The sequence below is a fragment of the Streptopelia decaocto genome, assembly GCF_964273445.1.
Source record: "Streptopelia decaocto genome assembly, chromosome: 24".
Classification (NCBI taxonomy): domain Eukaryota; kingdom Metazoa; phylum Chordata; class Aves; order Columbiformes; family Columbidae; genus Streptopelia; species Streptopelia decaocto.
Genome location: NC_138679.1, coordinates 4,740,835 through 4,762,536, shown reverse-complemented (window position 1 = coordinate 4,762,536; position 21,702 = coordinate 4,740,835). Strand labels below are relative to the sequence as shown.

The 21,702-nt window shown below is 50.1% G+C and overlaps 2 protein-coding genes across 2 annotated transcripts in view; both read left to right on the top strand.

Annotated features, from left to right (window-relative positions):
• The first annotated feature begins 188 nt into the window (after positions 1 to 188).
• Positions 189 to 18,985, top strand: RAB11B (RAB11B, member RAS oncogene family). The gene is made up of 5 exons (XM_082072016.1): positions 189 to 345; positions 6,166 to 6,361; positions 8,266 to 8,459; positions 9,947 to 10,027; positions 14,234 to 18,985. The coding sequence occupies exons 1-5, from the start codon at positions 306 to 308 to the stop codon at positions 14,377 to 14,379; spliced, it is 657 nt and encodes a 218-aa protein (XP_081928142.1). The 5' UTR covers positions 189 to 305; the 3' UTR covers positions 14,380 to 18,985.
• A 545-nt stretch (positions 18,986 to 19,530) lies between these two features.
• MARCHF2 (membrane associated ring-CH-type finger 2) overlaps positions 19,531 to 21,702 on the top strand; it is a 41,410-nt gene continuing 39,238 nt past the window's right edge. The window contains exon 1 of the mRNA XM_082072398.1: positions 19,531 to 19,649. The gene's annotated coding sequence lies outside the window, so the exon portion shown is untranslated. The remainder of the gene's footprint in view (positions 19,650 to 21,702) is intronic.

Sequence of the window (21,702 nt, the reverse complement as noted above, 5' to 3'; positions counted from 1 at the left end):
CCGCCCCCCGCCCCGCCCACACACAACCCCCGCCCACCCCAGGCCCCGCCCCGACCCCGCCTCGTCTCGCACGGACCCTGCCCAGACACCCAAGCACCGCCCCTCCCGATTTACCCTCTTTCGATTGGGCAGCGCTGCCCGCCAGTCAGAGGCGATCCCGTCGCCTATTGGGCATCGTTGATAGGTCTGGCGCGCCGCCCGCCTCCTGCGGGCTCTGGCGGCCGCTGATAGGCGGCGGCGGCAGCGCCCCCCCGGCTGGGCCGTGGTCGGTGCCTGGCAGCCAGAGGGTCGGCGCCGCCATCGCCATGGGCACCCGCGACGACGAGTACGACTACCTGTTCAAAGGTACGGCCCGCGCCCGGTCCCCTCGGCGGGCCCGCGGCGGCGCTGGGCCCGGCCCGGCCCGGCCCTCCCGGCCGCGCTGCCCCGGGCCCGGCGTGGCCGCCGAGGCCTTTGTGCGCGGGGTGGCCTTACGGGCAGCGCCCGCCGCCCCCGGCCGCGGCGGGGCCGGCGCTGGGGGGACAGCGGGGGAGCCCCGCGGGCCTTTCCGTCCCGGCGCGGCGGGGGCTGCGCGCTGGCAGCCGGGCGGGCGCCGCCCGGGCGTGCGGGGGAGGTTCGGGCCTGGGCTGGGGCCGGAGCGGGGCCGGGCCTCCCCCGGGGGCTGTGCCCGGCGGCGGCGCCGCTCGCGGGGGTCGCCCGGGAGGTCGCTCCGGGTGTGGAGCTGGAGCAGAAAGAACTTGAGGTTCCGTGGAGAACTCCTGCAGCGCTATGAAGGTTCATAGCGTTTATTAGGCTTTGCCTGGCGTTATTTTAGTGCTTCTGTCCCCGTGTTTGTGACATTTGGGGTCGATAACCGTGGGTGGGTTTAGTGCTGGCTCAGGTGTCTGTATTGCTGTTGGTGTCCTGTGTGTGTGAAGGTGCCGGGTTCACCCGGAGCACCCACAGCGCTGAGGAACAGTGTAAAACCTTCACCTCCGCGTTTCCCAGCCCGTTTTACCCCGGTCTCCTCTGGTAGCGTGGCTGAAATCCTCAGATCCATCGCAGGAATTCCCCGTTAGAAAAGGCGAGGTTAGCGTTACCGTCTCGGGGTGTTTGTGCTTTACTGCCATGAAGATGCCCCTGCAGTTTATGTCGGGGCACGTTGTATGTCCCTGGCCCCTAACAAGGGCAGCAGTGATTCCACACTCGCTCGTTGATGGAAGAGCAATTATTCATCCGTTGGAAATACTTTATGGATGTATTTGCTTGTTTGGCGTTATCTTTTTTTACAGTCTATAAGACGCTGGGGAAAAAAACAACACCGTATTTCTTCCATGCGTATAAAGCAGACGACTGTCCTCCGAAAATATGCTGAACTGTCCGGGTCTAAACTAGTTTTCTTCTGAAGTCGTTCCGCCATCTATTTCCCAAGTGGTTTAATAGGCAGCAACTTGAAAGCCTAAACATGTAACTTTGTTTTCTTCCTTCTGTGGATAAGCAATTAGGTAGGCAAAACTGCGCTCATCTTTAAAAATACTAAGGCCACTTTGAAATGCGCTTTTAATTCTATCTGGAGTTAAACTTGACCTAGAGCCGGTTGGTCGGGGCCGCGCTGCTGCGTTGATACTGTGGAGTGACTTGGTGCGCTTTGTAGCACTTAAAATAATGAAACATGGGGCAGAGAATTGTCCTTTTCTGTGTGTGCTTTGGGTTTATTTTTAAATAAAGTCACAAAAAACCCGCGGCCTTTTCTATCTACTCATCTTATCTTTCCTTCCTTCTAGGCTTTTTGGGACTAGGTGAGCAATAATGAACATAAATGGAGCCAAATGGGGTGAGGTGTCTGCTGTAGGACCAACTTCCCTTCGTTTCCGTTCTGCCGCCGCCAGTTATGGAATTAAATATCAAGCAAATTGATATAATGAAAAAAATCATATCCATGGGTTGGACAGACTGCTGGTTTAGCCCCTTCTTAGATGGTTTTTGAACTCCCTGTGTCAGAGGGAGGAGTCATGGTGGGGAAGGGCTGCAGTCTGGATTATTTTTATTAAATTTAAGGTTTGACCCTTTGCCCTGTCGCCCATTTCCAAAGGAAATGTGGTTGGACTCTGATTTTAGCTTTTACAGTTGCGCTTGTTTAAGGAATTTGCATCCTTGCACTGTAGCATTGTTTAGGATGGCTCCGCTTGAACACAGTGTTGCTTTAAAGTCACAATCTAAACTTTTTTTCTATAGTGGATCTGGATCATCTGTCTGTTAGCATAGGTTATATTAACCAGCTTTATGAACAGTTGAAAAGGTGAAGAGCCCCATTTATTGGTAATCTCTCTCATGTGAATCTCTGCCTGTGAAACAGTTGTGCAGGGCTGACAGTGGCCAAGGAGTCTGCAGTGAGTTTGTGAGGAGCTCTGGTGTTCACATTGTCTGTTTGTCCGTCCGTGCGTTAGGACCAGCCCTTCCATAGGGCTGCAGGACAGATGAACGTTATCGGGTCCAGCACACAGGAGGCAAATCTAATTCAAGGTTTGGCGGCACCCTGGGGATGCGAGCGTGGTTATAGCCAGGCTGCTCCGCTAGACTGGTGCCTCTGTATTCCCGATTCCCTTTCTCTGTGCATCCCGGCGGTCAGAGCTGCTTATTTTATTGATCACGACAAAATGTGGTTTGTTAACAAAGGGACTGAGCGAAGCTTGGGGAGAACGAGCGGATTGTGTGTGCAGAGCGATGGGGCTGCGTGTGGGTGATGGAGCTCGAGGTTCGGGCTCCGCTCCCAATGAGTTTGGTGGTTAAAAAGCAAGAACTTTTCACGCTGAGTTTTGAATGGGTTGGATCTGGAATTGAATTCATGACCTTTTAATATTTGTTGAAATATCGGAAGCCTCGTACCTATTAAAATGTGAACTGTGCGTTAATTTTCCTCTCAAGAAGATCGGTTATTATCAGTGTTTATTTTAGAAATGAAGTGTGAGGTTGTGCAGATGTGTGCTGGCTCATGGAAAAGGAAGGAAAAACACCCGTGGAAAAAAGAGCTTTCTTCTACCTTTGCGGGGATTTAGGCTGCGCCGATTAAAGCTTAAGCCTAACAAAGGCTGCGCTTATTAAAAACAAATGTGTGTCATATTAGTCATCAATACCTGGTAACCTTATGTAGCTAATATTTATAATGAGCTCTGCCTATGTGGTCTCTGCTGGAGACGGAGTTTTAATCTCTTGGGTTGTTCAAAAGAAATTTTTTCCCAAATTAATAGTCTGTTTTATTTAAAATTCTATTTTAAACTTGGATTTTGTTTTTCTTACTAACACTGGGTTTTTATTTCTGCTTTTCGCCTGCTTTGCACCAGGATCCCGTGTACGAAGCGGGTGCTGGGACTGTGGGTCTGGGTGGTTCCGATTCAGACTTTACCCATTCAGGTGTGTTTAGGGAATATTCAGGCTCTTATATCTGCTTTGGAACTTTGTTTTCTACTCCGTCGAGACTCCTGCAATGCTGTCCGGTGGCCTGTTCCCAAATGTAGGAACTTTCCCAAGGTCTAATCACTCCGTCCAGAATCTTGCAGGTATCTTCTTGCTTAATTCCCATAGAAAATAAGAACTTGTGGGTTCTAGCTCCATGGGGGCTTCCAGTCTGTGTTTCTCCTGAAAGCAAAAATCCTTGTTTAATGCTCAAGATTGAGCAGGAACAAGAAGCACTTGGAGACTGAAAGACAGAGAGAGCGTTATTTACCGAGTTGGGATCTCAGCACCTTCCTTTGGTCCTTGTGCATCCAGTGACTTCTCACCAATGCTCTCAGATCTCTGCTGGAACGTGGGGCAGCAGGTCAAGGGGAGGCTGGTGCTTTGCTGCCCATTGCAGGAAACAATCCAGGAACCAGCTTAAATAGCACAGGACCCCCTGAATTTTGTTCCTGTGACAGAGTTATTGACCTGGGAGCCATTTGCACGATTTGTGCCCAAATTTCCAAACGCCAGCGGACAGGAGGTGGCTGGAAGGCGGAGAGACGGCGGTGCAGGTTCACGAGGAGGTGACTCCCTTGGGAAGCAGTTGGAAGCTCCAGGGTTTTCCGACCGCCGCAGGTCGCGGTGCAGGATGGGCGACCTCTGTTCGGCCCGTCCTTGGAGCGCCCCGTGGAATTAGTGATGAAAAGCTGTTTGTCTGGAAAATCACGCTAAAGAAACCTTGGACTTAGAACTCTTAATAACATCATTTTTTTTTTTTCTATCTCTGTTCTCATACCCTAAAAAATGGCTCAGGCCGTTTGCCAGCGCGGCGAGGAGCTGATTTCAGCGGGCGGGGAGATGTGGCGCTTTGCCACGATCCGCTGCCCGCCCGTTCCTGCCGCTGTTGTGACCGTTCAGCTGCGCGAGCACAATTGTCCGTCTGTCTGTGCTGTCAGGCGGATGAAATGCTGGGGGGGTGTTGAGGAGTCCAGAGCGTTTCAACCATCTCCCCGTGCAGCTCGGGAGCTACAGCGGGAATTTGGGAATGTGCTCTCAGGGGCGGGAGGTTCCTGAGCTGGAGCAACACGCTGCCAGGGCTGTGTCCTCAAACAACGGCCTGAGCACAACAAACCTGTAATAACACTAAAAGCCGAGCGTGATCCTTGGCCCTGGGAGAGCTCTGAGCTCATTCTGGAAGCGTCTACTGAAGGAAAGTCTTCTGCAATTTGTTGCGCAGGGATCGAGAATGTTTTCTGCCCGTGTTTGCTCTTCTATAGGAAAAACAGATTGCATGAGTGAGGAAGATCAGCAGATCTGGACTTTGAATCCGAGTAGGAAATATTTCCAAGGTTGAAGAAGCCTCATGGAGCTGCCTGGCCTCCTTCTGCTCCAGCCGGGTTACTGTTACTTGACTACCAAAGTCATACGTGATATGATATTTGTGAGAATAAGGGAGCATGGCTTAATTGCTTTTAGTCTTGTTTCTTGCTCTAGTCAGCAATAGAGGGATGTAAGAAAGTGTGTGTGGTTGCGTTAGCGGCACGGTAAAGGACCCAGTGTGACAAATCTCGGCTTTGGAGCTGTTGGTGAGACGGTCTCATGGAGATCACGGCTTGGTGGGGCCGGTGTGAGGCAACTCAAGCAGGAATCATGGAATGGTTTGGGTTGAAGGGACGTGTCCCATGAGCAGGGACATCTTCACCAGCTCAGGGTGCTCAGAGCCCCGTCCAGCCTGGCCTGGGGTGTCTCCAGGGATGGTTCATCCACCACCTCTCTGCCCAACCTGGGCCAGGCTCTCACCACCCTCAGGGCCACAATTCCTTCCTCATGTCCAGCCTGAATCTCCCTCCTTTAGTTTAAACCATCACCCCTTGTCCTGTCACAACAGGCCCTGCTGAGTCGCAGGGCTGTGCCTCCAGAGCCGTGAGCTGCAGCCCCAGAGTAGGGGAAACTCCTACTGCAAGATGGACCTTTGATTTTCACAATTCCGTTCAGTAAAGCTGCGGTTTGTGTGCTGAAGATCTCCGCATTAACATTTTTCTGTTAACATGGCAACACTTCATGTGGAGGCAGAGATTTTCTAGCTCATCTTTTACTTCTCATGCAATCTACTAGGACTCGCTGGGGGAAGTTCTGCTTTGCTTTATCTTTGTAGTATCAAATGTCTCTGATTTTTCATCTTTTTTTAAACATTTTTGTGGTGAACTTATTTATGAATTCAGTTATTGAAAAGAAACACCCTGTATGACCCAAAGTAAGACTGCAAGTATTGCTTACTTACAAGGTTAGGGTTACTTACAGTGGCGGTGGTGGGTTTTTGTGTGTGGTTGGTTTTAGTTAATTTTTTGGTTTTTAATTAAAAATAGAGCAGGTTTATACCATACACAGGCTTCCGTCAGGCAGACAGATCGCCTGTTGCCACGTTCTTGTGTTAATCGTGGTCGCATCCTTCCTGTGCAAAAGGTGATGGGCGCAGGGGACTCGGAGTCGCCGCTGATTCCTGGCGGTGCGTTGGCCTCCAGATCCACGTTTGGCTGTTGACAGTTGTTGCAGCGGTTTCTCATTTCCATCTGTTAGTAACAAAAGGGCCGGGGGCTGTTTTGGGGCTGGAGTCAGCATTAGCATCATTTTCTCCAATATTTGGCTGCGCAATGCGGGTCCTGCCCGCAAGGCAGGTATCACCACCGCGCTGTGAAAACACTGCTGTGAACTATTAATTTCTAAAATAACATCTTTTCTTTTTCCCAGTTGTGCTGATTGGAGACTCCGGAGTTGGGAAGAGCAACCTCCTGTCCCGTTTCACACGCAATGAGTTCAATCTGGAGAGCAAAAGCACCATCGGGGTGGAATTTGCCACCAGGAGCATCCAGGTGGATGGGAAGACAATAAAAGCGCAGATCTGGGATACGGCGGGACAGGAGCGGTACCGCGCCATCACCTCAGCGTGAGTGCCGGCCCGGCAGCAGGACGCTGCTAGAGCTGGTTCAGATGAATTTGTGAGGAGAGAATTAACAAAACAAGTTTGGGGCGCAGGGCAGAATCGTTATGACGTACATCAGTGTAGATCCAGCTCGTTAAACAGCAAATACTTTTGTGTTCCCTGATTAATATAATGAAAGTAATTTTTAGATTTTAATGATGCTATGATAGAAAAAATGACAGCAAAAATGACGGCATAAATCCAAAGTGTGGGGAATCCTGTTGGAGTCCTGCGATTTGGGTTTTTTTACCCACCCCCGGCTGTGCTGTTTCCATCATGTGCAGTGAGTGACACTTCTGATGGAACTGGGGACAGTTTGGCGTCAAGTTTTGGTCTGGGCACAGCAATTACCATAATGCCCGTGGCTTCTGGTCTTCATTGGCCCCTGGATCTTGAGATTAAGGATATTTATAGGCCAGTCTGCAGCCACAAACTCCCTTGAAATCTCAATGACTTTGAGTTAGTCACAGCCCTGAAAATCAGGTCTGAGAGTGGATGCTGAATAATGAGCAAGCAGGAAAGCAACTGTGGTGATGCTGACCCTGCAGCGTCGGGCACATCCCAGTTTAAAACAGCGCTGTTGAGATGCTTTCGTGTACAGCACCTCGTTAATCCCGACACTGGCTTGAGATGAAACCCCTGGGTGTACGTTTCTATGCAGATAGCAGGCAAAAGCATCTTTTAGAAGAGAAAAATAACTAGGCCTGCCAATAAGGTGGTTTTATCCTGGGCATATTCTGAGCAGCGAGTTGAAATTGTATGATTGTTACAGATTTATATCAGTTTTTAAAGGTACAGGCCTGTTTCTGAGTCATACGCAGATGGAGCCATTTGTTTTAAACTCAAGGTGAGGAGAACCTTTTTCATTGAGGTGAAACAGCGGCATGTAGAATAGATGGGAGAAAAATCAAAGAGCGTGGAGCCCAAAGGGAATCAGCTGTAAGGAAGGAACGCAAAAACAAAGTCACGCAGAAGCAGATGGAAGCGGCGATTTCATCTTCCGTCTTTTCTTAGCGTGTTTTTTCTGAAGGTTTGTGACCCTTAAGTCGCTCTTACTGCTGCAAAAGCCGAGCAGCAGAGCTGCTGGTGGAGTTTTGTTCTCCGGCAGCCGCAGCTGGTGGGAATGGGAGCGTCTCGCGCTGCGCCGCTGGCACGGGCTCCGCTGTGACACACTGGGCCGGTTCAGCTGGCTCCGCCGGCACCGCCACAACCGGCAGCAAAAAGCGAATGTTTTCTGCTGACTCGGTGCCCTGAGTGGGTTCAGCGCCCGGTTGGACGGGTGCTGGCGGAGCAGGAGATGCGGTAGCGTTGTGTGGAAGAGAAACACGGGCGCTACAGGGTTGCTGGTCTAGATTGGCTTGTGCCATCCCAGGCCCTTGGCTTGAGCTGAAACGGACCCAAACCTGCACTGTTCTCAGATTATGGACTTGTGGATAAGCGTCAAATAGCCCAGAGTCCCCCTCTTTAATTTTCAAGAGGGACAGGAGGTATTTGGAAGATAAGCAACAAATAGTGATGTTTTACTAAGGACTATTTTCTTAGTAGAAAAGTTATAACTTCACAAAAACCTTCTAGCGGTACCGATGCTGAGCTGCACTGGGAGTTTTCCCGCTCGCTGTTTCAGCAGAATAAAAATGTCGTGGCTTCCACAGTCTATTCAGGATTTTGTTACATACACTGGAATTTTTAGGAATGCTGTTAAAAATACCTGTTATTTGGAACTTGTTTTTAGGCTTAAAAAATCCCCAACAGCAGTATTTGCATCAGCACAACCTTTTTCAAAGTGGGGAGGATTTAATGTTTTAGTAGGCACCAGTATAGAATCAGAAACCAGGGGCTGGACAAAGCTCACTGCCTTGTGCTTTCAGATATTACCGCGGCGCTGTCGGGGCTCTTCTCGTCTATGACATTGCCAAACATCTCACCTACGAGAACGTGGAGCGCTGGCTCAAGGAGCTCAGAGACCACGCGGACAACAACATCGTCATCATGCTGGTGGGGAACAAGAGCGACCTGCGCCACCTGCGCGCCGTGCCCACCGACGAGGCGCGGGCCTTCGCAGGTCTGTAGGCAGCGCCTCCGGGCTGCTGCTCTCAACTCCAACCTTCAAGTTTTATTTGGGACCCTAAAACACATTTAAGGTTTTTCTTTTAAAATGAAAATATCTTGGCGGATTAAACAGCACGTGTGGCCGTGGGTTTGTCTTGCTTTAAATCCAGTGGTAGTACGTGTTTGTGAAACGCTGTCCTTGAGCTGCCTGGTAGCTGAAGATTAAACGCTTCCTCTAGCAAGGTTAGAAACAGTAAGAAGAAGAGAAAATGTCACAATATAAATATAAAATATCGCAAGACAAAATGTCCTTCCTTCCTTCCTAGAGGCCTGGTTCTCCGTGTCAGTGTGGAGAGCTGCAAGTGAACCTTCTCTTAGTTGCTGTAGCCGTAGTTTCTGTGCCAGAGCAGACACATAGTGTCGTCTAGTTTCATTTAAGTGCAATGATCATCAGATTTGGAGGTGTTGGGAGGAATCAAGCGGGTTATGTGAGCTGTGCCACTGCGTTACTTCTCGCTTGCAGATCACTGGGAAAACAGCCAAATACTCTTTTGCCCTTATAGTCTTAGGGACATTCAGGTTGCTTTTGTGTGGCTGGCAAGCTTGGAGGTGGAATTCAAATGTACAGCCTTTAAAATCCTTCTAGGAATATTACTAGGGCCTGGTTAAACGTCTGTTCTCAAGTTTGCCAGTAAGCCAGTGCCCTGCGGTTAGTAAAACCACTTTACATTTTCAGACGAGTGAGAAACGAAGTCTATACGAGAAGCAAAACGAGTTAGTGGGCACCCTAGATAGTGTGTTATCATGGTCACTTGGTTCAATGTCTTATTTTTGGCCCTAACTCCCTGCTCAGATTGTTTTAAATAGCCAGTGATGGGCCAGGTGTTGCTGTTTAAGCGCTGTGACTGAAATTTGCTTATATCTGGGCAGGTGGTCCTGTAGCGTTCTAGGTGTGATGTTTGGGTGTTAATCACAATTTAAATATATATATATATATATATATATATATATATTTAATCTTTTGCATTGTAAGAGGAAAGAAAAAATACTGTGATACTAGTAATAATTGTAATTTGGAGGTGGGATCTGATTAGAAAAGTATAGGTCTGTTGATCTTTCTGGGGTTTAGGAGGAACATTGGCTGCAATGGGAGGCACAATGTGCTTTTCCCCCCCTCTTGCTCAAGGTACCTCTGGGCGGGAGCTATAGCTAATGAGAATAATGTTGTGCAAGGCCGGGGAAACACGTTGCTTGAGCGAGCCAGGGCTGCAGTGAGGAGAACGTCCTCACATGGTGGGAAGGCAGCAGTCACAGGTGATGCTGCCGCAGCGCCCGAGCTGAATAAACGGTGCGGCGGCCGCTCTAGTGGGACAGGAACACAGATAAAGCGCACTGTGCCCTGGCTGATTCGGCCTAAAAATAAAGGTGTAAACCGCAAAGTAAAAGTGAAATAAAGTGCTGTTAAAGTTTTTTAACTGAACCACTTGTTATTTGTTACAGAAAAAAATAACTTATCTTTTATTGAAACTTCTGCCCTGGATTCAACAAATGTAGAAGAAGCCTTCAAGAACATCCTGACAGGTACGGTTTGTTACGCAGTCAGTGGATCTTCTTCATGGGCATGTTTTGCGGTTATCTAGAATGTTTTGGAAATGAATGTTCAGAATGATTATTTGTTTGCCAGACTTCTAGTCCTACCTTTGTGTTCTGCCTCCCACCCCACACAACCTTCCTGCCCAAGAATCTGGAGGTTTTGAGTCTCCTGGTGTTCCATAAGTTTAAGCTATTGCAATAGCACTGGTAGTTCTGTCCCTGTAGTGAACCTGTGGCTGTAGAATCACAGAATCATTGTGGTTGGAAAAGACCCTCAAGTCCAACCATAACCCACCCCTGTCCCTGCTCCATGTCCTGAGAACCTCATGTCCGTCTGCCCAACCGCCCAAGGATGGTGACTCCAGCACTGCCCTGGGCAGCCTGTTCCAATGCCCCACAGCCCTTTGGGGAAGAAATTGTTCCCCAGATCCAACCTCAACCTCCCCTGGCGCAACTTGAGGCCGTTTCCTCTGCTCCTGGCGCTTGTTCCTGGGGAGCAGAGCCCGACCCCCCTGGCTCCAAGCTCCTTTCAGGCAGTTCAGAGATCAGAAGGTCTCCCCTCAGCTCCTGTTCTCCAGCTGAACCCCCAGGTCCCTCAGCCGCTCCCATCACACTTGTGCTCCAGCCCCTCACCAGCTCCGTTCCCTTCTCTGAACTTGCCATGCTAGGAAGTTAAACATTCATGTGCTCTCTTGCAGCAAAACAAACTTGTTGATGATATTTTTGGCTGAAGTCTTGTTCCCAGCCAATGGCAATGGCTGCAGGTGACTGGGCACCAAGAGCTGCTTTCTGGGAATGTCCCTGAAGCGTCCCAGGAACTGTCTAAGAACGTGATAGTGGTCACAGGCCAAAGCGAGCTCTATGATTTCCAGTGCCCAAGAATGTTCCTCAGCACATTTATCAGCTGGAGATGTGAGTGCTGAGTGCACCGTGTCCAGCTGCAGCGTCAGTCTTGCTGTATGTGTGGGAATGTCCGCTGTGTGTAGCATCGGAGCTATTCCAGGTGCTTGTACTCTGGGCTTTCCTCCGATTTCAGAATGGGCTTATAATTTCCATTCCTTAGGATGGGGTTGTTGCCTTGTGTGTATTTTCTTGGCCCTGGTGTAAGGGAGCACCCCACTGCACACGAGGGCGAGGATTCACCAGCGAAGCTTTATTACTGTAGCTACACCAGCAAGTCATCCTTACCGTGCTGAGCCGTGACCAAAGCACTTTTGTTAGTAGCATTTCCAGCTGGTATGTTGAAAACTTGAGCCCTCGAATGCTCCTTTGGCCCTGGCAGAGTGCAGCTCTGTTCTAGGCTAAATGCAGCACGTGGGGAACTTGCTGATTTCCTTCCAAGTGTGGGTTGTGTGGTCATGAGGGTGGAGGAGGAGGACGGGGCTGGTGTGGGGAGGTTGTGAGCCGGGGGATACGTGGCCTACAGGCAGTAAAGTGGGAAGGAAGCACACGGAGCAAGAGAGATGCTTAAAATAAGCGCTGCTCACATCTGTTAATTCAGCTGGGATGGGTGACTTTTCCCAAACTTGGGCTTTGGCCTAATCTTACTGTAATTTTAGTTAGGCTTTGTGTGTGTGTGTCAGCACCGTATGCGTTAGTGTTCTGTGTTCCAGAGGATGGAGGGGAGCTCACAAACCCTGGTGCACCTGAGCATCTCTGCTTGCGCAGGCTCTGCCTTTCGCTCCGTGTTCTGCAGCAGTTGTATCTCAAAATACCCTTTGAGATGACAGGGAGTCACCTGTTGATGTTTCAGAGCATTGTCTTCCACTCCTAAAATGAAACCTTAAAATCCTATCTGAATAGGAGGAGGGCTGTCAGATGGCTCTACCTCTGGCTGCCCCACGGCTTCAGAATCTTGCTCTAAAGAGAAGAAAATGCCATATAATTTGTCAGTGTGTTTGTTCTATCTCATGGAAAGCCCTTTAAGATCCATATGGTGAACATGAAGAATCGGCAAGATCCCAATTCCTGACTATTGCTTATTATAGCTGAATTCTGGACTGACAAACTGTATCTATAGTCTCACTGCTGTACGTTGTTTTGTGAAGCTGTGCCTGATTTACACGTCCCACAACACCTCAAGATGAGCGTTTTCTGAGCTTTTTTGTGACCAGATATTGATTTCAGTTACATGAGGAGGAGCCTTTGTTCTGGTGCTACTTGATTATCAGGACGTGTTTGTGGCTTATTGGATACTGACCAAAGAATTGACTTTGTGTTCTTGTTTCTTGACTATGCACAAACGAGAGCCCATTACTAGGGAAAAGGCTGAGTTTTAATATGCTGAATTGTGTAAGGCAGGTTGGTTTTGGTTTCTTTTGCAGAGGGGTGCGGGGAAGCAGTAAGAAGTGTTGGGATTGCTTGGCCTGGTGCCGGTCAACTCTGGTACTAGAAATGCGTTGCAATTAGAGGAAGGTGACCAAGAGGAGGCAGACAGGAGAAAAAGGGACAGCCAAGCTGCTCCTCCAAGCAAAAAGCCTGACAGATTAGGAATAGGTGATGTACTTAGGGAGCCAGAACTCGAGCTGAGGTCAGACCTGGGTAAACTGAACTCAAACTGCTCTCTTTGCAGCATCCTGGGCTCCCCAAAGTGCTGAGATTGTCCAGTTCAGGTACAGTGGGGATGCGGCTGGTGAGACTGGGTAGTCCTGAAAATGCTGTTTTGAAAGGAGAGAATCGTCCTGCGAAGGGAGGGAAAGAAACGTGGGACAATGTGTGTGAGCAGTGGGGTGGGAGCAGCAGGACGGGAGTTTCCTCGCTGGCCACCAGTTTGAGTGACCCCTAAAGACTGGGAGAAAAACAACCAACCCTCCCCCAAAAAACCCTTAAAAACCAACCAACCAAAAAACCCACAAACAAAAACCCACCCCAACAAAGCACATTGTCCCTCATGATGTTTAATCCTTACGAAAGACTTTGAGTGTTGCCGTTTTGAGGCTGTGGCTGGATGAATGTGACCATAATATTTACCGCAGACTTCCAGGGAGGTTCTTGCCCTTTTCCTGTCTCACAATGGAGGGAAGTTGGAACAAGTACTTATAGTCAGTGAAATAAGTAATTTAAAAACCTTTCAACTTAAAATATTTCTTCTAACTATGCAGTTGAAATGGTTTATTCCTGAAAGCTTTTAACCTGGCAGCAGTTACAGCTTTGTGGATCTGTGTACTTTCAGGTGTATAAATTAATTACCTCGGGAAAAGCATTTTTGGATGAATATGGGGCTTTATGAACCATGTGGCTTTTTGCTGTCATAGCAGGGAAAACTGATTTGTTACAGAATAGGCAAATTCTGTCATTTGGTAGCAGCTGAAGTGTAAAATAGAGACTGTCACCGCTGCTGCACGGTGACGTTTTGCAAGCGTCCTGTTGATTGGTGCTTCTAGATTATGTTGCCCACTTTTTCTTTAATCAAAAATAAGATATTCCGTGTTTTAGAAATGAGCATTCCTGCTGCTTGCTCATTGAAAAAGCCTTTTAATAATAGGAGTTTGTGGGGATATTGAAAAAGAATGTGATAGGAAGTGCTGTTGTGGAAGGCAGCGAGGAATAATGTCTGAATGACTTTTCCAGAAGGAGCTGGTGTGTCCATTCGAGCAGGTGTTACACAGCGTAGCTGGTCGGGCTACATTTTCTTTCACAACTTTCAAGTTAATATCTTATAGTATGGGGGTTTTAGCATCTTTGGCAGCCTACTCTGCCGTCTTCAGAGCCACCAAGATGCTGCAGGGAGTGGAGCATCTCCCGTGTGAGGAAAGGCTGAGGGAGCTGGGGTTCTGGAGCTGGACAAGAGGAGACTGAGGGGGGACTCATTCCTGGGGATCAATATGGAAAGGGGGAGTGTCAGGAGGATGGAGCCAGGCTCTTCTGGGTGACAACCAGTGACAGGACAAGGGGCAATGGGTTCAAAATGGAACACAGGAGGTTCCACTTAAATTTGAGAAGAATCTTGTTCCCGGTGAGGGTGTCAGAGCCTGGCCCAGGCTGCCCAGGGGGGTTGTGGAGTCTCCTTCTGTGCAGACATTCCAACCCGCCTGGACACCTTCCTGTGTCACTTCATCTGGGTGTTCCTGCTCCATGGGGGGATTGCACTGGATGAGCTTTCCAGGGCCCTTCAACCCCTGACATTCTGTGGTTCCGTGTGCTCTGGGGAGGGCGATGCCTTTCTGGGCTCTAACCTCTGTGTTCTCGTTTCAGAAATCTACCGCATTGTTTCGCAGAAGCAAATCGCCGATCGGTCTGCGCATGATGAGTCTCCCGGCAACAACGTGGTGGACATCAGCGTCCCACCAACCACCGACGGACAGAAATCCAACAAACTCCAGTGCTGTCAGAACCTGTGACCTCCCGGAGATGGCTCTTGTGCCCTTCACTTCGTCTGTGCTTCATTTAGAAACTTGTGTGCACTTCTTCTCTCCTGTGATTCCGTGACTCCTTCTTTCCTCCTTTCCCCCGTTCCCAAATCTCCCTTTTCATCTTAGAGCTTTAATCGTAGGGCTAACATCCCCCTGCCTCCCAAATCCCTTCATGTGCTGACTTTTGGGCTTGAAATGTAGGCACTGATCTGATAGACGTGTTTGTGTTGGAACATCTGCTGCTGGGTAGTATCACATGAAACACTCTCCTCAAACGGTTTTGGTTTTTATTTTTGTGGTTATTTGTTTTTCTGGGAGAGAAACCATGGGGACTTGAAGAAATAACTCCATTGAGGTGACAAGGTTTTTTCCTCCCATAGTCAGATTTTTTTCTTGCGTTTCTGTAAACATGAGGGAGAAATTAAAAGGAAATAGCTGTCCTACCAAATGCTCTCTTTTCTGTCCTTGATAGAGTCTCACAGTGAGGTTTTTAGTGGCTGCACACACATGAAAAAGCTGTTGAAAATAACATTACTTATAATGTAATTACCCCTAATACAGTTAGTCTGGCTGTGTAGTTTACCGTTCCCTGCTTGGGAAATCTTTCTCTATCCTTGTTTTATTTGGGAACAATGAAGTGTGTCTGCATTGCTTTCTCTGCCACCACGAACGCCTGTGCTGCTCGTGCAGGCTTTACGGAGCGGCTTAATATTTATTCATGGCTTATGTTAATCAGTTAACATTATTGTACAGTAAGTGCCAGCATATTGATTTCGGAATCTTTCGTCAGGCTTATTTTGTACTGTAGATCAGTGTCTGCAAGCGGGATCTTCTATAGCTCCAGGATTTTTTTGCATGCTGCTTTTTCTCTAGATCTCTCCTCTCCCTGTTTGAGTGAGTGAAGCGATATTTTCATGTCATGTATATACCTGCACTTGTAAGGGTTTTGGTTGTTGTAGAGAAACACAATACTTTATACATTTTGTAAAACTCCTGCAGAACCATAGCATCTTGAACTTTCTCATCATGATCTTTCACTATTGACCTTGTGCATAATCTTCTTGACCTCTACTAAAATGCGTAATATTAAGATTTCACATAATAACTACTAACTTGTTGTTTTCCTCTTACTCTGTTTTACTGAATTGCCGACTGTACTTCTCAAATGATTGTACTTCACCTGATGTAACGGGTTTGTCATCAGCAGGGCTAACTACTCGTACTCTGTTTAGCTGAATGGGAAGAGTGTTATCACAGCTTCGGGTGGTTGGTCGCTCGCTGGCTTGTGCAAATCCTTTTGATGGCTTTTCCTCACTCACTAGCTCTTACACACCTGCATCCCCTCCGGTATACACTGAATGGTATGATGAGGCAAGTACTGGGTGACACTATCTAAAGGAAGAGCTGGAGACCATCTGCTGCTCTCTGAAGGCCAGTGAAGCAGTTTGCAGTGAATTCTTGCTGTGCCTCACCTGCCGAATCCCACCTGCAGATGAGTGAGTTGACTTTTCTGATACAAAGCAAACATGAAACTGTGAATTGTGCTCGAAGGGGAAATCTGACATTCCAGTCTCAACTGTTCTGTCTGGTTATGTAATAAAATTAAGGGCGGTTAACTCTGATGGCTTTTCTTGTATAAGATTTCCAGACCAATGCCTTTAATTTCGTACCGTTCGAGGGCTGTAGCTCACGGCAAAGGCTGCGCCTGGTGCCCAGTGCTTCCGCTTTTTGACTTTGTTTAGAGGACGTGCTCAAGGTGAAGGGTGTGCGCTTGCAGCCTCATCCCACCGATCGAGGATCGGAATTCCTCTTCAGGCACCGCAGGGCTCTGTCTGAGGGTGTCCTGGGTTGGGAAGCGCTTTCAACACTTGGTATTTTAATTTATGGCATCCTGTTGGGAGAAGGTGCAGCCAGTGGACACTGGAGACGTCTCCTTTTTGGTGGTCCTAGAGTGGAATGCCATGTGCAGCCAGGATTTAAAGGCTGGCAGATGAGCACACTGTCAGAAAGAGTGGAAAATTCTGAGATACTGAAAATATTTCATTCAAGAACAGGTGGATGCTAGCGGAGCTGGGTTCCTTCATTTTTGAGCAAAACCTTTTATAAAGAAATGAGTTGAACAGCGTGAGGAAGAATCATGCTGTTAAGAGGACGTATTAGCTCAGGGTGATCTATGAATGTTCACTCTGAAAATCCTGTTCTTAATATGAAGTTTCTAGAATCTGGCCTGATGCAAGAAGTTGAGAAGCAGCTTAGTCACTTCTTGTCTCTTAAAAGAGACTTTCTCTAGTCTTTAACTTTGTGGAAGGCTCTCTATTTTGCCTCAGAGTCTCAAGAAAAGGTTCATGTCTAGGGCTTAAGTGCTGTTAAATTATGTGAGGGTTGAAGAGCCCTTGTGTGACTCCATTGTGCGTTGACCAGAGCTCCCTCAGGGCAGGTGGATCTTGCACGGTCACACCAGGAGGACCAGGTTGGTTTTGTGGTGTGGAAAGGTCTCCTGCCTTTTGCTGCAGGGCCGTTTGGTTTACCTGAGGTGTGAGAAGCATGTGTAAACGAAGCGGTAGTTTTACCTGCTGTGGTCACTCACGTTATTAGACAAGGTGTCGCCTCTCCCAGATTGCAGAGCTGCATTCCAGGCAGTGAGATGTAGCCCTTGGGTGGGTATGAGACGCTCTTGCCCAGACCGAGCACAAAGCCAACAGAAAAAGGACAGCGGAGCAGTTCTGCCTGGTAGAACCATCTTCCTGTGGGCAGGGGGAGATGCTTTTGATCTTGAGTGCCCCGGTGTCCTGCTGAAAGCAGCATGAGCTCTTCAGAAAGTGTAGCTACAGCCCAACCCGCTGTTGGTGATGGCTCCTGAAATTGCAGAGGGGAATCCTGAGGAAGGTTGGAGGGGTGAGGAGCTGTCTGGCATTCAGAGCAGCTCTCCAACAGGCCGGACTCCTTAACTGTGCTTTCCTGATGTGAAAATAGCAGTTAAATGCAGCCTTACCTGGGCTGCTTCCTACTGTCACTTCACTGGCTGTGTCTCTTGTGTTACTGTCAGGAAAACAGAAAATGTTCCAGCTTTTTTCCATCTGCTGTAAGAGGTTTGAGGGCAGAATTTGGCTTATGTAAAACTCCTGATGACGGGAGAGCTGCCTGTGAAAGAAGGAACATGTGGTATACTTGCTTTTCTTGGATGTTGAGGATGACTTTGATTTAACTATTAAAAAATAACACTAAAAAGCAGTGGGTGCTTACCAGCCAGCATCAGTGATAGAAACCTCAGCTGGAGGCTCCTAACTGATATTAATATTTAGAATAGGTCCTCCAATGTAGAATTGGACAGGAGTCTTTTCTGCTAACTATCCTGTTAATTATGGGGAAATTAAAGGCCAAAATTAACACATAAGTGATCTGGTGGTGACCACACAAACAGGTAACTGGGAAAATAAATTAATTGGGCAGACTGCTTCATTCAAACTTCTTCCTATTGAGTCAGATGCTTACAGAGCAGGTGAGTTAGTCTGGGATCTCCACTGGGAGTTTGTAGCCTGCACAGGACAAGAAAGTTGGGTTCATAGGCAAGTTTTAAAGCTCTATACTGGTAAACAGGATTTTTACATTTATATGAGTGACTGCTTGCTACGTCATTGAAAGGATTTTTTTAATGTATGTTGCGGAAACCATGAAAATTTGGTAGAGGAAAAGGCACCGTGGCCCCTTCTTGCCCCTGTGGCTGCTTCTCAGCACTTCGGGCAGGTTGGAAGCAGCAAAAGGCCACGGCACCCTGAGATCCCCTTTGGGTGCTGTTCTGTTAGATCCCACGTAATGACCACGCAGCGTGTGGCACGGCCGGTCACAGGGTGTTCTGGTGCGAACAGGAGAGTTCTCTCAGCTGGACGTGCCAGGATTGGTCGGTGCCTTTTATCCGAGTAGGTCACTTACCAAAAGCTGCTTGCAAAAATGTTTGGGAGGTCTTTTGCTTCCCAGATTCCTGCATGCTGTACTGGGCCAGAGGTTGGGGACGTCATCTGTTAGTGGGTGAGTCTTACCTGCGCTTGGTGAGTTTCCTGTCCAAGCAGGGAGAACTTGCTTAGAGGTTCTGGACTGTAGAATAAAAAAAAAGATCTTAATGAGTGACTGAGTTACTTCATTAAAAAAACCAAACACTAGGAAATACAGTATTAAAGGTGGGGGCTGAATTTCAAATAAGAAAAATCAGGTAATTAGAGGTGAGAATGAACTGTCCTTTAAGTAAAATACAGTGAGTCAGGGCTGAGGTTGACTGGCAGACTCTTAATAGAGTCTTAATACAGTTTGAATGGTGATTGATGGAATGTTTCCACGAAATTAGTATCTCCAGGGCTGCACCATCTCAATGAAGAGTAATTCTCATTTTAACCTGGTTGGATAATGCACAGGAGTGTTTTACATCAGGCTTTGTAGGCTATAAATAGCACTGGACCTTTACACAACCCAGAAGAGACGTTCCTTTTATTTACTTTTATTCCTGGTTCCTGTGTTAAGTGCAATTCACTTTGTAAATATACACATCCCTTGATTTCTGTGCATGGTTGCTGTATTATGGATATAAAGATTGCCAAATCAGCCCGTGTGTGCCAAGTTCTGTTCCAAACGCAACTGTAGAATAACGTGGGAACACTTTAGGGGCCGCTCGCCGGGAGTTAATGAGGTTAATTACCCTCAGTAATTAACTGGCGGGCGCAGGTGCTCTGACGGGGCCCTCCCCCTCGCCCCAGGACGGTCGTTGTTCTCTGGAGGCTCCCGCTCCCTGCTCCTCCACGGGGCTGGCTGGGCGATCGCTGCCTCCATGAAAACCACCCGAGCCGTGAGGCGCCGGGAGCCGAGGCGCGGCCGGGGGAGCCCGTCCAGCTGCGGCCCGAGGGCAGGAGGCGCCGCTGGGTCACCGCTCGGTCCCCTCGGGTGTGGCCGCCGCCGGGGCCGCCCCGCCGGGCAGACCCTGAGGTGACGGGGCCGCGGGGCGGGGCGCCGGGAGGGGGCGGGGCGCGGCCGCCCTGCCGGGTCACTATTGGCCAGCGGCTGTCGCCAGCGGGGTCGCGTTGCGACGCCGGCTGGGTTCCTTGCAGTCTATTGGTTGGCTCGGCGCTGACGTCAAGCAGTGAGGCACGGCGATTGGCGGGCGGCGGCTGCTCCGCGGTGAGGGCGGGCGGCCGCGGGGGGGCGGTGCCTGCGGCCGCAGGAGCCGGCGATGGGGCGGCGCGCGCCGCGCTGAGGGGCCGCGGGGGCCGCAGGTACCGGGGGGCGCAGGGACCGGACCGGACCGGGCGGGGCGGGCGGCACCGGGGGCGGCACCGGCACCCAGCGTCTGCTCCGGGCTGGGTGGCCGCGGTCTACCCGCCGCTGCTGGGGCCGGGTCGGGCCTCCCTCCGGCGCGGGGCTGCGGCGGCGGCGTCCTGGGCGGGCCGAGGCGGCCGGGCCGCGCTCTGGCGTCCCGGGGGTGGGGGCCCGGGCCCCTGTCAGCGCCCCCGGCCCCGCTGCCCGGCTCGGGCGGGCGGGCCCCGCCGCGGGGGTGTCCTCCGGGAGCCGCAGCCGGGGCTCGGGCCGGCCGGGTCTCCGCGGCCCCTTCCCGGGCAGCGCGGCCTCTCCCGCAGCCACCGCCGGGGCCGGGGGCTCCGAGCCGGCTGCCCCGGAGCTCCGGGCGGCCTCCCGGAGCGGGGCGGGCACCGGGCCGTGCGCTGCCCCCGGCTGCTCGGGCGGAGCTGATCCCGGCCCTGCCCGCGGCAGCTGCGCTGCGAGCACAAACTCAGCCCGGGGGAAGAATGGTGCAGGCCCGGGGGCTTGGAGCAGCACATTTTGTATGTGTTCTTTAGGCTTTATTTCCACGGGTACAAGTTGTCAGTAGGAAAGGATTTCTTTGCAGGTGGACTCCTCTGCCCGTTTTTTCTCCTCTTTTGGGTGCTGCTGGCTCTTGTTCTACCCCGCATCTTTGACCTACTGAGCGCTGTGTAGCACGATAGGGAAGGCACCGTCTTGGAGAGCTTGTCACGGAGATTTCCTAAGAGAATGAGTTCGGTGTCACAGCAAAGCTGAAGCACTTGGTACAGTTGTGTGCTGCAGCACCAGCTGCCTCCACAGCTTAGAATTCTGACTGACTGTTCTTGAACTGGGGCCTGTAAATCTCTCTGTCTCATTTCAACCAGTTTTCTTGAGACAACTGAGGCTAAAACTGCTCATTTGTGGGATTTGTCAGAGGGATGAGCCTGTGGCTCACGTGCAGGAAGATGATTGTGACTTTGGAGGTACTTTTCTCACTGTCTCAAACATTTGCTCTTGTCATGTGAGATGGGGAGACCAGTTTTAAAACTGAAAAGCTGTGGGATGGCCTTTGAGTCAGACTTCTCGCCGATCTCTGCATGGTCAGTACCCACAGAAACAGTGCTCAGCTCACCACGGGGTGACGCATCTGCCGCGATGCTGGGAGTCCAGGCCGTTGTGTGACTTGTTGTCTCGGAGGAAGCTGCGCAGAGCTCGGGTTTTACAGGCGGACAGGTGGGGTGTCGCTTAAGTTGGCGCTGATGATGATGAACTGGAATGCCAGGGCGTTTCATCAGGCTGGTTTGTATTCAGCACGCCGGCCCTGCAGTGTGTGCAGACGAGGCTGCCCTGCCCCAGTGTGTGGTGAAGATCTGTCAGTGGGGATGTGCTGCTCATCCCACTCTGTGCCCTTTATCTGCTCGTGTTCAAGGGGCTGTTTGTGTCTCACTCTCAACCTTTTGAGAGAGTTTCTCCTGCCCCTCTGCTCTGCCCTGGGGAGACCACACCTGGAATCTTGTGTCCAGTTGTGGCCCCTCAGTTCCAGCAGGACAGGGAACTGCTGGAGAGAGTCCAGCGCAGCCACCAAGATGCTGCAGGGAGTGGAGCATCTCCCGTGGGAGGAAAGGCTGAGGGAGCTGGGGCTCTGGAGCTGGACAAGAGGAGACTGAGGGGGGACTCATTCCTGGGGATCAATATGGAAAGGGGGAGTGTCAGGAGGATGGAGCCAGGCTCTTCTGGGTGACAACCAGTGACAGGACAAGGGGCAATGGGTACAAACTGGAACACAGGAGGTTCCACTTGAATTTGAGAAGAAACTTGTTTGGGGTGAGGGTGGCAGAGCCTGGCCCAGGCTGCCCAGGGGGGTTGTGGAGTCTCCTTCTCTGCAGACATTCCAACCCGCCTGGACACCTTCCTGTGTAACCTCATTTGGGTGTTCCTGCTCCATGGGGGGATTGCACTGGATATGATTTCCAGGTTCCTTCCAGTCCCTGACATTCTGGAATTCTGTGATTCCTTGTTGCCAGCCCT